Source organism: Panthera leo, chromosome B4, assembly GCF_018350215.1.
Source record: "Panthera leo isolate Ple1 chromosome B4, P.leo_Ple1_pat1.1, whole genome shotgun sequence".
NCBI lineage: Eukaryota > Metazoa > Chordata > Mammalia > Carnivora > Felidae > Panthera > Panthera leo.
This window is the reverse complement of record NC_056685.1, coordinates 38,116,881-38,133,513: the sequence shown is the minus strand read 5'-3', so window position 1 is coordinate 38,133,513 and position 16,633 is coordinate 38,116,881. Positions and strand designations below refer to the sequence as shown.

The window sequence follows — 16,633 nt, the reverse complement described above, 5'->3', positions numbered from 1 at the left end:
GAGAGCAGGACCTTATGGGAAGAGCGGGAGATCGAGTCCACACCTGGGGCATGTGTCAGGAGACAGCCAGGGGATGCTGGAACCAGAGGGGAGAGTATTTGCATAGGAGGACTGAGGGGCGGGCCCACAGCTTCCATAAAAGCCTTGGGGATGGATGAAGGCACCTGCAGGTTCAGATAGGGGTTGCTTTGTCAGAGAAGATAGAGCTAGGCCAGGCTCAGAGCCCAAGAGGATGGGCCCTTTCCTGGACTAAGAGGTCCTGTGGCCTTTGATCCCACTTTCTGTGGGACTGTGTTTCTCTCCTCCAATTCTTTCCCCCTCCTTGCCACGTTGGCACCCATCTGCAAGAGGCTGCGTGGTTTCGTGGTGAAGAACACATGTTCTGGAGGCAGGAGGCCTAGATTCACATCAGGCCTTGGCCACTCTCTAACTATGCCTCAGTTCCCTCATAAGTGAGGAAACAGTCCCTGTTTAATGTGGTCATCATGAGGATTAAATAAGCCAAAGCATGCGAACAATTGAGAGCACTGATGGCCCCAGGCCCTAGGACCTTGGCAGCTTCACAGTCCTCCTTCCTCTTTTCCTATCTTCTGCCCCCTGCTTTCCTTTCCCCTGTTCTTCTCTTTCTCTCTCTCTCTCTCTCTCTCTCTCTCTTTCTCTCTCTCTCTCCCTCCTCCCCCCTACCTCTTTCTCTCCTCTCTTTCCCTCTCCCTCCTATTTCTCTCTCCCTCTCTTCCCCCCTCCCCCTCCCCCTTTTCCTGCCCCCTCTCCATCTTTCTCTCCTTCTCTCTCTCCCTCTCCCTCTTATTTCTCTCTCCTTCTCCCTCTCTCCTTCTCTCCCTCTCTCTGGAGAAGAGCAGTGGGCAGAGGGGGAGCCTGGATCAGGAGAGACTGTGAAATGAGCCATCAGGAAAGAGGTCCAGCTACATGTGGGAGTTGTTTATAAAGGCTGTGACAGCAACAGATCAGGAGGCAGACGGACTGGGACAGTTGGGATAGTCACCACAGCTGGAAAGCGCTGAGTGGATGTCTCCTGACAGCTCCTTAGCTGGAGCCTCTGGCCACTTGGAAGCCAGTGAGGGGCAGCCCTACCCTTTCCCTGCTCAGCCCTCGGCTACCCGTGTCCCAGACCAGGACGAGGCCTCAGAGACAGGGCTAGCAGGGAAAGCAGTAGCATGGCTAGGTGAATCAAGTCCCACCCCCAGGCTGTGTGATCACAGGAAGTGGAGTCTGTCCCTTTCTGGAAAGCCTCCTTCCTGGTGAGGACAGCCCAGTGAAGGAAAGCTGGAAGGTAGGGAAGGGCAGCACTTGACCTGAGGCACCCGGATTGGCCCACCTCATCACAAGTGTCTCAGCTGAATACATCATGGCTTTTCCAGTTCGGTCTGTGGCAGAGATGCCTTGAGGATGTCCCGGGTTTCTAGAAGACCCTCTGCAGCCCAGGCACTGTCCAAGTCAGGTGCCGAGGGGGAATGCTGTCCCTGCTGGGGGACTCAGGGGCCGGCCTCTGAGGCCAAGTAGGGGTGGGTGGCAAGGGGTTTTGGAGGGCTCTGGTCAACCTGGGGGCCTGGAGTTGTCAGCACAGGCTGCAGGACAACCAGCTAAAAGCACAGAGAACAAAGCCGTACTAAAAGCTGCTCAGCTCCCACGGGCCTCTGCAAACAGCTATCTTGTGCACGTGCTGGGAGTTTGACTGTAGCGTGTCTTTAATTTGGACCAAGATTAATTTTCATATTCCAGCCTTGGACCCACTGCATTTTTCACACATCAGCCAGCTGTGCAGAGCTCTTCTTTTTCACAGTTTCTTCCCAGGTCCAGACCCTCAGCCTCCCTGTCATCAGTCCGTGTGCAACTGTGTTGGCAGCCAGAGGAAGGCTGGGAAGCTTCCAGAGGGTCAGCCTCCATTTCTATCTGGAAGACCTCAGTGGCCAGAGCAGAATTTAAACCTACCAACTTGCCCTTCAAAGAACAAAGAAAGGAGATTGTCTTGTTATCCGCTAGGGCCTTATCCTAACTATATTAATATCAAACATTGAGTGTTGGTCATATGCTAAGCCCTGTTCTAAAGCACTTTACATATGTATTAAACTCAACTTCTTCTTCACAATCACCCCATGAGCAAGGTGTTGTTATTATGACCATTTAATAGATGGGGAAACTGAGGTACAGAAGTGAATTGTCCATGGTCACACATCTCATGACTGTAAAGGCAGAGATTCAAGGCAAAGCTCACGTGTATAATCACACTGCACTGCTTTTCAAGCTGATGCTAGGACTAAGTTCTCTAAGGTAATGATAACACCAGAATGATTTTCAGAAAGTCAAAAATCCTCTGTAAATGTCAGCATTTGTCAGGGCAAGGGGCCAGGAGCAATGCCTGGATGATAGGGAGTCGTGGGATCTTGCCACACCTCCTGAGAGTCACACTTGATTTTTCTCTACTCCTCTTCAAGGATTGGCCCCAACAAGGGGTGGACCTGGGCTTGTACTTGTAGGGAGGACAGGAGAAGGTGGGAGGCAAGGGCTATCTCTACAGAAGCCAACAGGAGAGAGGGTGTGGCATGCTCACCCCAAACACCTTCTTGGCCCCTGCTTTGGCAGCAAACATGGAAAGGATCCCGGTACCACTCCCAACGTCCAGCACCACTTTGTCCTTGAACACATGTTTGTTGTGATACATGGAGTTCCGGTAGGTGAGTGTCCGCACCTCATCCTTCAGCATTTCCTGTTATGGAAGGAAAGGAAAGGCAATGTCAATGTATTCAAGGCACCTGGGAGTACACCAAGGTCATCGACCCCAAGACTGTCCTGCCAATTTTTCAGGAATCTCAATGCTGGGGGTGCCTGCCTGGCTCAGTCAACGGAGCATGCGACTCTTGGTCTCAGGGTTGTGAGTTTGAGCCCCATTTTGGGTGTAGAGATTACTTAAAAATAAAATCTTTAAAAATGAAAATCTCAAAGACATAATTAAGCTGAGTCGCAGGAGAGTATTGTAAGGCAGCTGGACCAGGGGCTACCTGCACAATTACAAACGTCTCCAGCTTTAAAACACTACCCAAGAAAGATAATTTTGTACTGTAAGAGAAGAAATTCCTGGCCAGCCCTGGGAAAGCTTCCATTTACCAAAGAACAAAAGTAGAAATTAGTGCAATGCAACTTGAGGGATTTAAGTTAAACCTGAAGCAGAATGTTCTGCCACAGTGAGAAAATTGTCAATGAACAGGTTATTGGAGGAGGTTTGTGTTTTGCGTGTTTTTGTGGCTTGTGTGTGGGAGGTGCATACTTCTTTGTTTGATTTTTTTTAAGAATAGAAAGTGTTTCTTAATCTACCATTATTCTAGTATTTTGTGGTAAAAGAGAAAGTAGGTTACCCTTTACAACTATCTCCAACCTAAGGAGAACATAATTCATCTGTGTATGGTGGTGAGGCCGGGATCTTTGTCCGTTCAAGCTATCAGCAAACACTTCTGACTAACTCATCACCAGTAATATTGGGATTATAGTATAATTTTAGTATAACTTGCATATACTACATATTTTATTTTATTTTATTTTATTTTATTTTATTTTATTTTATTTTATTTTATTTTATTTTTAAGTTTATTTATTTATTGGGAGGAGGGGGAGGAGAGTGCATGGAAAGGGCAGAGAGAGAGGGAGAGAGAGAGAATCCCAAGCGGGCTCTGCACTGGCAGCATGGAGCTTGACACAGGGTTTGAACTCACTAACCATGACTTCATGACCTGAGCTGAAACCAAGAGTCAGACACTTAACCGACTGAGTCACCCAGGCACCCCAAAAAGCACATATTTTAAATGCGTGGTTAGGTGTAAGAGTTTTGACTCACATACACCTGTGGGACAGCTACCATAATCAAGATATAGAACATTTTCCTCCCCTTAGGAAGTCCTTGATCCCCCTTGACAGTCAATCCCCACCCCCATCCAGATGACTAATCATCCAACTTCTATCGCTAAAGCTTCCTTCTGCCTTCATATAAATTGAATCATATGGTATGTATGGCTTCCTTTGCTCAACATAAGGTTTTTGATATTCATTGACTTTAGCGCACATATCCAAGGTTTGTTTCTTTTTTCTTGTTCTTGTTATTGACTAGCATTCCATTATACGGACATCCATTCATTTGTTGATGACTATTTGGACAGTTGCAAATAAGGCTGATACAAACATTCTTGTATAAGTATTTTTGAGGATATATATTCATTTTCCTTCAGTAAATACCTAGAAGTGGGCTTACTAGTAGGTGTTTAATTTCATAAGAAAGTGCCAAACAGCTTTCCAAAATAGTTGCTCCGGTTCATGATCCTACCAACAATGTATGAGCACTCGAGCTGTTCTATATGCCAATAACTTAGTATTATCCCTTTTTGAAATTTTATTCATTCTTGTAGATATGAACTGGTATCTCACTGTAGTTTTAATTGCATTTCCCTGATACCTATTGATGTAGGTAAATTTTCATATGCTTATTGGCTATTCATATAGATCTTCTATGATGTGTCTATTTGAGTCTTTTGTCCACTTTTTTTTCTAGAGCTATTTGTCTTTTCCTTATTGAATTGTAGGAATTTATATAATTCTGGAAACAAATCTTTTTTCAGATATACATGTTGTTAATATCTTCTTCCAATCTGTGATGGGTTTTTTGTTTTCTTAATGTTGTCTTTGAAAAGCAGTTTTTAGTTTTGACAACAGCCAACTTTTTAGGTTGCTTTGTTTTTATTTTTTTAATGTTTATTTATTTTTGAGAGAGACAGAGACAGAGCGTGAACAGGGGAGGGGCAGAGAGAGAGGGAGACACAAAATCCAAAACAGGCTCCAGGCTCTGAGCTATCAGCACAGAGCCTGACGCGGGGCTCGAACCCACAAACCCACCCAGGTGCTCCTCTTTATTTTTTAAAACATTTTTAAGGTTTTAGGTGTTTTTTAAATTTTTAATGATTAGAATTATTTGTGTCTTGTCTAATCTTTGTCTATCCCAAGGTCACAAAAATATTCTCCTATGTTTTCCTCCAGAAGTTTTATAGTTATGGCTTTTACCTTTAGGTCTATGATTCATGTCAAATTAATTTTTTATGTGGTGTAAATTAGGGGTGTGAGTTCATTTTTTACACAACATAGATGGTGCAAGCACCATTTATAGAATAGACTATCATTTCCACCATTGAATTACCTTGCCAACTTTGTCAAAGTTTAATTAACTATATATTGGTGCATTCTCTAATCTGTTCCATTAATAAGCCATTTCAAAACTAACTCAATTTCTGTAACTTAATATTAACTTTGAAATTAAGTAGTGGGGCACCTGGTGGCTCAGTCGGTTAAGTGTCCTACTTCAGCTCAGGTCATGATCCCATGGTTCATGACTTTGAGTCCCATGTTGGGCTCTGTGCTGACAGCTCAGAACCTGGACCCTGCTTCGGATTCTGTGTCTCCCTCTCTCTCTGCCCCTCCCTCGCTCACACTCTGTCTCTCTCTCTCAAAAATAAACCTTAAAAAAATGTTTAATTAAAAAAAAAAAGAAATAAAGTAGTGTGAGCCCTAGTTATTTTACAAGGTTATTCTGTTTTTGTTTTTTTTTTTTAGATCTTATGCATTTCCATATACATTTTAGAATCTGCTTATTAATTCACACAGAACAGCCTCCTGGAGTTGATTGGAATTGCATTGAATCTATAGATGAATTTGGAGAGAATTGATATCTTAGCAATATTGAGTTTTACAATCCAAGAACACTGATACAGCCTTCCATTTATTTAGGTCTTCTTTAATTTCTCTCTGCAATGTTTTACAGATTTTAGAAGTCTTGCATTTCTTTCATTAAATTTATTCTCAACTATTTTTATTTTATGGTACTGTATATGATTTTCTAAAATTTTATTTTCTGATTGTTTTATGTCACTCTACATATGACCTTGCATTTTGCAGACTTGCTCCCTTCATATACTAATTCTAGTGTGATTTTCCATAGATTCCTTTGTTTTCCCATGTAAAAAAATCTTGTCACTTGTGAATGAAGACAATTTTACTTTTTTTCCTATCTATATGTCTTTTTTTTTTTTTTTTTTTTTTTTTTTACTTATTTTACTGCACTGGCAAGGACTGCCATGAAGTAAAACATTCAATAAAATAGAAGGCCGGCATCTTTGTTCCAATAATATATAAATGTCACCACTGAGTATAATGTCAGCTGTCAGCTTTCTATGAGTGTCTTTTTTCAGATGAAGAAGTTCTATTTATAATTTGCTAAGAGCTTTTATCATGATTGGCACTGAATTTTGTCACGTGCTTTTTCTACATTTATTAAAATGATATGTGACCTTTCTCCTTCATTCAGATAATGCATTGACCTCCATAGATTGTCTTCAAATGTTGAACCAACATCTTGTCATAATGTATTATCGTTTTTAAATATTGCTAGGTTTTATTCACTAATATTCTGTTGCAGATTTTTCTATTATATTTATGAGACATGTTAATCTGTAATTTTCTCTTACCTTCTCTGGTAATCAGGAATGCTGACTGAGCTTATGACACAAGTTAGAAAGTGTCCTCTCCTCACGTATTTTCTGAAAAAGCTTGTGTGAGATTGGTATTTTTCTTCTTTAAATATTTGACATATAATTCACTAGTAAAACCATCTGAGCCTAGAGCCATTTTTGTAGGAAGATCCCATTTTTTTAATGTTTATTTATTTTTGAGAGAGAGAGAGAGAGCACAAGCATATGTGTGGGGGAGGGACAGAGAGAGGGAGAGAGAGAGGGAGAAAGGGGGAGAGACAGAGAGAGAGAGAGAGAGAGAGAGAGAGAGAATCCCAAGTAGGCTCCAAGCTCAGTGCAGAGTAGTCCAATGTGGGGCTCAATCACATGAACTGCAAGATCATGACCTGAGCGAAAATCAAGAGTCAGACACTTAACTGACTGAGCCACCCAGGCTTCCCAGAAGATTCAATTTTTTAATAGATGCAGGACAGTTTTAGTTTTCCATGCATTCTTAGATCAGTTTTGACAAAGTGTTTTTCTAATGAATGTATCCATTTCAACTAAGATATCAAATTTATGGGCATAACATTGTCATAATATTCTCAAATTACCAGTCGAATGTCTATATGATCTATAATGATGTCCTTTTCTTCATTTATATTATAATTTGTATTTCATCTTTTTCTTGATTAGTCTAAATAGAGCTTGTTGACTTAATTAGTCTTCTCAAAAACTAACTTTTAGCTTTGTTGATTTCCTCTATTGCTTTATTTCTACCTCACTGATTTCTGCTTTCATCTTTATTATTTGCTTTTTTTCAACTTACTTGGGTTTTATTTGTTTTCTCTGCTTCATAAAGTGGAAGATTTGACCATTGATTTTGCACTTTATTTTTGTCTAATGAAAGCATTTAAAGTTATAAATTTCCCTCTAGGTTTTGCTTTAATTACATTCCACAAATTTTCATGTGTCTGTTTCTAGCTATAACAAAATACCATAGACTGGGTGGCTTAGAAAACAAACATTTATTTCTCACAGTTCTGGAGACTAGTAAGTCCAAGGTCAAGGAGGCAGCAGATCCATTGTCTGGTGAGGACCTGCTTCATGGTTTGCAGATGACCATCTTTACCTTGTGTCCTCACATGGTGGAGAGCAGAGTGAAAAAGCAAGCCCTCCTATATCTTTGTATTTTTCAAAGAATACTTTGTAAATTTATTTTGGTGAGAGAAGGATAGATCATCTAACAAATGATGCTGCAGTGCCTAACTATCTGTAAGACAATAAGGCTGGACCATAACCTCACAGGATTTAAAACATTACTTAAAGATTAAATAAGTATTTAAATATGGAGGAAAAAACAGACAAACAAAAAAATAACCTTAGCAGAACTTTTAGGAGACTGTATTAGTTTTCTATTGCTGCTGTAACAAATTACCAAAAACTTAGTGATTTAAAACAACACAGATTTGTTATCACACAGTCTGGAGGTCAGAAGTTTCATACAGGTCTCATGGACTTGTCAGGTACTGGCAGGGCTGTGTTCCTTCTGGAAGATCTAGGAAAGAATCCATCCCCTTGCCTTTCATAGCTTCTAGAAGCTCTCTGCATTCCTTGGTTCATGGTTCCTTGCACCTTCAGAGCCAGCAACTGCATCAGTGTAACCTCTGCCTCCATTGTCATCATATCTCATTCTCTAACTCTGACCTTACTCTTCTGCCTTCTTCTTTAACTTATTGGGACTCTTGTGTCGTGTCTCCTCTTATAGGGACACTAATCCCATTCATGAGGGCTCCACTTTCGCTTTCATGACCTACTTACCTCCCAAAGGCCCTACCTCCTAATACCAATATCCTGGGGATTAAGATTTCAACATATGAATACTGAGGGACACATTCAGTCCATGGCATTGTATTTTCATTATCATTCAGTTTCATTATTTTCTTTTTTAAATTTTTTATAAGGTTTATTTATTTTTGAGAAAGAGACAGAGCATGAGAGGGGGAGAGGCAGAGGGAAAGGGAGACACAGAATCTGAAACAGGCTCCAGGTTCTGAGCTGTCAGCACAGAGCCCGATGCAGGGCTTGAACTCACGAACCATGAGATCATAACCTGAGCTGAAGTTGGACACTTAAACCACTAAGCCCCCAGTTTAATTATTTCTTAATTTCTCTTGTTATTTCTTCTCTGGTCCTATTTTCAGTGCTGCTTAATTTCCAAATATTTAGAGATTTTCTAGATAATTTATTGTTTTTGGTTTCCAATTTCATTATGATCAAAATAACATACTCTACATGATTTCAATCTTTTGTAATGTGTTAAGATTTGTTTATTGCCTGGCATAGGATCTATCTTAGTGAATGTTTCAATGTGTATTTAAAAGAAGTGTGTATTCTTTACCTTGAGAATGCAATGATCTACAAAAGCCAAGTAGGTCAAGTTATTTGATTGAATTGTTCAGATTTCTACATCTTACTAATTTTGTGTGTGGTTATTTGTTCTATCAATTATCAAGAGAGAAGTGTTTAGAAAAATCTTTAACCATGGTTAGGGATTTGTATTTTTCTCCCTCTAGTCCTATAGATTTTGCCTGATGCTTTTAATGCTCTGTGCACACGTGTATGACAATTTTGTAATGTGTCACCTTGGCCAGGCTACTCTGAATTTCCATAATTCTCTTTCTACTATGTCACCAGCTAAAGTGAGTCCCAAAGAAGATTCTTATGAGATTTGGAAGGTAGAAGGGGGCAGAAATCATTTTGTAGTGCACACTTGTCAATGATGATGTGTTGACTCGCTTTGTTGGCATGAAGCAGAAGCTGGGCCTTCTTCAGTTTCTTTGTCTCCTGGGACAGGTGTGTGTGTTTAGCTTCATGATAAAATGCCCAGCCTCTGTAGGATATGCCCACCACAGAAGTCAAAGGCAATAGAATGGACATGTCTTTTGGTCTGTCCTCATAGGGTTCAAGCTTGTGAATATTGGTTCTAGCTACTCCTGATTTCCCCCTATTTTACATTCATATTCCTTTCTGACTAGCTGCCCTATGGACTTCAAGCTCAAGCATCATATCAGACATGGAGACAATAGCCTTACACAATTACATGAGCCATACGTATATATACATATATGTATACAGATATATATATATATATATATATATATATATATATATATATATAATCTCCTACTGGATCTACTTCCATAGTTGAACTCTGACTGATACAGAATATGGTACTAAGAATATCTCCTGAATATAAGGATGTGTGCTCTGAATAGGTTTTGAGTTTTCTGGAAACTGTTAGAGAGGCACTAATGACCCTATTGCCATTGATAAGGAGGGCACTTGTCATCAATAACATGAAATGGCAAAGGAGTTACTTAAATTTTACTTACATATCTCTAATAAAGTACCTATGGAAACCAGATTCTGGTTGACCAAGTATTTGCTTCCTTAGAACATTTTAGTTAACATGAGAAGTATAATGGGTGGGTTAGTTGGTTGGTTGTTACTAACTGTTCTAAAAAACTGGGAGAAAGAAAATGACCTCAGAGGTTTAAATTCACAGCTCAGGGTCTGAGTATAGCACCTGAAAGGTTCTATGACCTCTCTGGGAAAAACAAACACACAAACAAAAACATTTCATGTAGGTTCAGGATCAAGATTTCTTCTTCTTTTTTTTTTTTAAGTAGGCTCCATGCCCAGCATGGAGCCCAACATGGGGCTCAAACTCAAGACCCTGAGATCAAGATTTGAACTGAGAATCAGAGTCAGATGCTCAACCAACTGAGCCATCCAGGCCCCCTGCCAGAGCCAAGATTTCTAAAACCTAAATCCAAAGTCTAATCCTGCAAGTACCTGATTACAACACAAATTGCATTCCCATCTTTGCAAGGCCTCTTTTGTTAAAGTGAGGCATCTGTTGGGAAGGAACAGGATCTTGAAAATTGGAATTGGAACACATAGACAACATATGATGAAAGCGGGGCCTGAAGTTCCTAAATTACAGAATCTTCTTTGCCAATAGAAGTATCTTCCAACCCTGTCTGAGGGATTTAGTTTTCCTTTCCCTGAAGAACCATATTGGCCTACCTTGAGGTAGTTGCTTGCAAGGTACTACTGATTCTCCTCAGGACCTACCCCTGCCCTCTTTGCTGCTAACCATATAACAAGATTCAACTCTAAGCAAACCCCAAAGCGTGAGGTATAAAATGTGACTCATGAGGAGGTATGATATACACCAAAAGAGCTACATTATATTTCCCATTTATATAGATTGAATCCTGGGGAATATGTATGGGGATGTGTATGAAGGCTGTGGGATCAACATGGAGGGATAAAGTTGGATGGGGCCAAGTTTATCGATACAGGATCATTAAGCAGAAATTGTGTATTCACTGTTTTAGCTTGAGGGGCTTAGAATGTCTCTAACAGTTGATTTAGTTGGGTAGTTGAAACATGGACCTAGGGTTACCCTTCTCTAAATGAAATTTGAAATGCTGAACTTCGTTGATATGTTGAAGAGGAAGGTATCCAAAGGCTTAGAAGATTGGAATGTTAGACTGTATTTGTCATGTGAGGCCTACTCACCAAAGCCAAAGAACAGACCTTTCATCACAGCTATGAAAAATAAGTTTGCAAAGGGAGTCCAGCAACCTTAAAGACCTCTGTGATTTCTCTTTCCTATAGGTCATAAATTACAATGGTAACTGCTACCATCAAACTTAAATCCCTAAATGCAACAAGAATAATATCAACCTGGGATTCTGGGGAGGCTCTGGTCAAACCACAGCACTTAACTTCATATACTAGGTGGGTGTGGTTACAGCAAAGGGGTTGGAGCCAAAGCAGTATTCATAACAGTCTGATTTCAGAGATATGTGGTGTTGGCCATAGGTCTCTAGAAAAGAGATCATAGTGTCTCTAGAAAATAAATAAATGGGAAGCATACTGAATTCTTACTTGATCTGTGTAAGCAGAAAAATTATAGGTCCAGTGAACAGAGGTCTGTTTTGAATTGCCAAAATCTAGAGTCATGCCCCTCAATTGATTCCCAGACTTGAGCCAGTTAACAGAACCAGAACCCCTTGAATGAAGGAAAGGCCACGTTCCATGAAGAAAACCCTTGTTACATTGCCAAAAATGGATATTGTTAATCTTTCTTCAAGTCTTCACCAAGAGGATCTGCAGCCATTACCACAGTACAGTGTGACTGCATTGGAGAAAGGAAAATAAACAAATTTTGGAGGATCATTGGACCCTGGCTCTGAACTGACACTAATTCCATGAGACCCATTAGTTCAGGACACCAATTCCAGGAGACCCACATCCCCAATTAAGTGACCTGTTTGCCTGTGCAGAAGACAGAGGCAGATCTTGGAGAGTGACTGTAGATTATCATAAACATCATCAGCTGGAGATTCCAATTGCAGTAGCTGTTCCAGATGTGGTTTTATTGCTTGGGAAAATCAATACAGAGGGTTGCTGGTTCGTTGTTGTTTTTATCAGTCTTAGAAATTGATTCACATCTATTTCTTCAACTCATAGCTCCCATGCTTTTGAGCTCCCTAACCCAGAACATCATTTAGCCTGTCTCAATTTCCCCTGCTGAAGGTGGAATGATAACAGTACCTACTTCATTGGGTTGTTGTGATGATTAAATAAATGTAGTAAGTGTTACAAAAGTGTTAGTTCTGGCTGTTTGTGACAGCTGTCACCATTTTTATCCATGCAAGGAAACAGTTGAGGGTGAGCAGTAGTTGAGGATTGGAAGCAAAATAATGGCAAAGTTTTTGGAGGTTTGTCATCATGGCCATAGCTGGAAGTCCTTAGTGCTTGCCCTGCTGGAATTAGATTGGTCCAGTACTTCGGCAGATTCTGTTGTTGCTAAAGAAGAGGTTCCCAGCATCCCACCTTTGATTCAATGCCTTCCATCACTTCTTTGACCCCTTCTTCCCTCTAAGGCTCCAGACCACAGGAGTTAGGTCCAAAGGTACAAGTCCTGGGAGACGAGTTGTGACTTAGCAAGGCTTCCCCTGATTGACCCATCAAAAGGGAAACTCTCTCCCTTTTCTCCACCCCTGCTTTAATCATCCCTAGGAGAGAATAGCCCAAAGAAGTCTCCAGACATTTCAGACAAGAGCATGTCACTCTTTGTTGAAAACAATTCCCAGCCCCCAGCTGTGGATGCCTTTGTCTCCCAGTTTCCTGCCTATTAAACACATGACAGCACATTGACTAATTGCTGGGAAATGAGGCCCTGAAGAATCTATTTCAAAAGAACCTGCAGCAAGATTGTCAAAAGAAGAGAGCTGGCCAGGAGTGGGATGGGCATCCAGAGCTGGGGGCTGGGAACACAGCCCCACTGGCAGGGAGTCTTCCGGCTGCTGAGAAACCAAGCCCAGGACCAACTGTCAAAGATGCTGGGAATTCAGAGCTGAGATTTGGGAGGTCATGGTCCTGGCCTCCTCCCGTCTGAACAGAAGCCTCAGTAGGCACACATTTGTCACTTCCTCTCCTGTTCAAGATTCCATTCCTCTCAGAGACACCCTGTGACAGAATGCCACAGTCTTCCTTCTGGAGGCTGAGTACAGAGTCATCGCTGGATGGGGCCATGGAATGGAAGTATAGAAATATCCAGAATCACCTCTTGCTGTGCTCTCCAGCCCCAAGCAGTGCCCTCTCCCAAACTTGACACCTCTTGTTCGTATTCACAGACTAATCAAACCCAATCCATCCCACACCATGTTTCCTAAACACTCACTGATCACTATTAATCAGCAAGCTGGCGGTGCTGCTGCCCGCCCCTGTGAGCATCTTGTTAATGATGGGAGAAGACTGCCAAACGGCCAGCTCGGCTCCGGATGGTGAGGTATGGGTCTTGTCCAGACTGAGGAGGCAAAGGCATCACCGCGAGCTGTCTGGCACAGAACGGAGATCCCTGGTGCTTGATAATGAGAAACAAGCAGGCCCTGTCTCTGCAAAGAACAATGTTAAGAGTCCGTCCACATGCCCCCCCTACTTTTTTTTTTATACCAGATGATCTTGGAGACCAAATAGGGTGGAGGGAAGCCTCAAGGTTGAAGGAAGCCTAGGTAGCCACCCTGACACTGAAGACCTCTGCATTTCCCCAGAAGCCAGATCTAGAGATGGCCTATGGCAGCAGTAGGAGGGATTTAATCTAGTAGTGTCAGTTGAGCTAAGCATCAGAAGTACTTCCAGATGCAAAGTGTTGCTAAAACTATTCCAGGTCAGGTTACTAAGGAAAGAAATGTTATATATGACCTGAAGGTCATTTACTCCATGTTTATTAACTCAATCTGGACAATGCTTATATATGTTCATGTACTAATTTTCTACCAATGTTTCATGTACTAGGTTTTTCTATCAATACATGAAATTGAGGAAAGCTGGTATAGTATTTATTCGATGACCCTTGGTGTCTTCTCCTGCTGGATATCATACTTTCTGGTATGCCCATTGATGTGCTAACCAGACATCACCTGAGTGATCAGATTAGCAAAATCAGACAGTGCATCAAGCCCTGGGTTAGAGGCAGGGGAAGCAATTCCTGAAGGAATTACAGAGATTAATCATAGCACAGGAGAGCACATCCTAGGAGCCAAAGTTGTGGCCCAGCAAGAATGCAGCCATTCAGATGGAGGTGTCCCAGAAGTCAGTCACAGGAGGCTCCATTGGAGGAATGGCTCCTGAAGATGGGGAAGGACAGGCACCAGGTACATGTCATAATTAGCTGGTTTCTCATGGGGTGGGGGGGAGTTCCAGGCAAGCCCAAGGGGAGGCATTTTGGGGAACTAGCATCTCTTCCTAGGAATCTGCCTTGAAATAGGTATCCAGAGCCACACGCCTGTTAGAATTTGTCACATGAATTAGAGACAGGGTGAACTCTTGAAGATGCCCCCTTTCTGCCTCCCAAAACTTCTCACAGGCCTAGGACAGGGCTCAGTGCACCACCTCACCCCAACCCCCATCAGCATGGAGAACAGGATCAGGGAAGGTACAGCAGCTCACTTATCTGCCCAAAGATGACATCTTAGCCACCAAGAATGGCAGGCTCAGCTGGCCCAGGCCTTTCTGGGCCAGGACTCCCAGAACACACACAGGACCCAGTCTTCCTCCCCTGCAGGCCCCAGGCCTAACACTTTTATGTGGACAGCAGTTCCTGGGAGACCAAACCCTGAGTCTCTCTCGGGTGAATGGGCCAGGTCCCTGAGTCTAGGTTTCACTGAGGAACACTTCCTTCACTCTCTATCTCCACATGGAATTGCAAAGGAACCAGCAGGAAAATAATCAAAATTTCCAGGAAGAACGAAAGACCTGTTTTAAAGTCTGTATGGCATGGAAGTTCTGAATGAAGGCCCTGGGCCCCAAATGTGAAGGTTTCATTTCTAGCTCTCCCATTTATTAGCTTGTGACCTTGTAAGCAAAGGAAGTCAGGAATGTAAGTTGATCTGGATTCTTAAGGTCTCACATCCTCATGTATAAACTGGGGACTAATAATCTTCTTGTATTCCTCAAGTTCATTATAATGAACTTGTATTACTTCTATAAGTAGATGGCTGGGTGGCATATAGAACAATGTGCTTTTTTTTTAAAGGAATATATGATGTTAAAACATAAACAAAAGGGGTAAATACTAAATAATAAAGATTTTGCTTATTAAAAAACAAATAATTACAAATAATTTGGGGGCAAATAATAATACCAACTTCATAGGGCTGACCTGAGGAATAAATGAGCCAATAATGTAAAATCTCAGAACAACACCCAGCATGTTGTAAGCACTCAAAAAAAAAAAAAGGAAAAAAGTGCTGGCTATTATTTTTAAACACTCGTCTGGCAATGACATTTTGATATAGGGAGGGCTTACAGAAGCATCTGATTGAAACAGAAACTTTGAGACTTATTTGAAAATGCATTTACAAAGCAAGCAAGGCTTCATTCCTTTTTCACTATTTCTTCATACTGTAAGGGGATAATAGAAATATTTTCTTCATAGGGTTCTTAGGAGGACTAAATGAAATGATACGTATAATGTGCTTAGAACAATGCCTGGCACTGAATAAACACCCAGTTAATGAGTAAGCACTCTGCAACCTGACTGGCTTAGGAAAATGCTGGAGGTGATGGGGGCAGGGGCCCAACCCCAGCCAGGAAGTTTCTGGTTAGGAAGCTCTGCTCTGTTCTACAGCTAACATAAATCTTCCCTGCTGTGGTATAAGCAAGCATTTAGACACAAGAATTTCCTGAGAATCAATCAGGGTAACAGACCTGGGCCAGGTCTTCAAGGAAGCTTCCTGCATTTCTTCCCCTGGGGGTGCTCATTGGTCTAGGGCCTAAGGGTTCATGTTCAGGCCTGCCTAAAGACTGATGTCATGGCCTCCAGGAGGTCCTCTCAGCCTCTAGGACTCGAGCTACAGAGCATCTCCTGCAGAGCCAGGACTTACAACAAGGACATCGGTCCGCCTGGATCACCTGAGCTTAGGGTCAAGAAGAGACACAGGCGCTGGACCATAAAACAAAGAAACCCTAAGCACCCCTTGCTCTCTGGCTGAGAAACACACAGACACATGCTTTCAGCTACTCACCTGCTCTGGGCCTGGCCCTGACCCTCTCCCAGAGAGGCTCACAGGAGGGAAGGAGGGCCAGGGGCCTTGAGCCACTAGGAAAACCCACTTTAAGACAGTAGACAGATGAACACATTAGGCTGCCTCAGAGGACAATGAAGAAACAGCAGGGCTGAGCTGCCCTGTTCTGCCACCAGCTCCTCACGGTTTACCTCGTGGATCCCAAAGTGAGCGTAGGAGTCGAAGTAATAATCTCTCGAGGTCATCTCCTCTGGGTTCAGCAGCTTGGACATCTTGCCCCGTCCTGGGCAGCTGGGTTGCGTGGAGACATGATGGACACATTGCACAGGCTTGGGTGGGGCGACGGGCTGAGGGGGCTGCGGGGGGGCACTGCTCACCTGAGGGGGAAAATAAAGGGTCTGGCATCAGCAGTGGAGACCAGCTCTTGCCCTCTGAGATGTCACCCCTGCTTCCCTCCCCTCTCTGAGCCCAGGGGTTCCAGTCTGCCACAGCAGCCACTCCTAAGGGACGAATGGACCCTTCTGG

The 16,633-nt window shown here is 42.4% G+C and overlaps 1 protein-coding gene across 1 annotated transcript in view; it reads right to left on the bottom strand.

The window, feature by feature from the left end:
- Nucleotides 1–16,633, bottom strand: part of PRMT8 (protein arginine methyltransferase 8) — a 65,508-nt gene that overhangs the window by 39,722 nt on the left and 9,153 nt on the right. The window contains exons 2-3 of the mRNA XM_042945535.1: nucleotides 16,300–16,485; nucleotides 2,570–2,725 (exon numbers count right to left, since the gene is read on the bottom strand). Of these exons, the coding sequence (XP_042801469.1) occupies nucleotides 2,570–2,725; nucleotides 16,300–16,485 (342 nt within the window). The remainder of the gene's footprint in view (nucleotides 1–2,569; nucleotides 2,726–16,299; nucleotides 16,486–16,633) is intronic.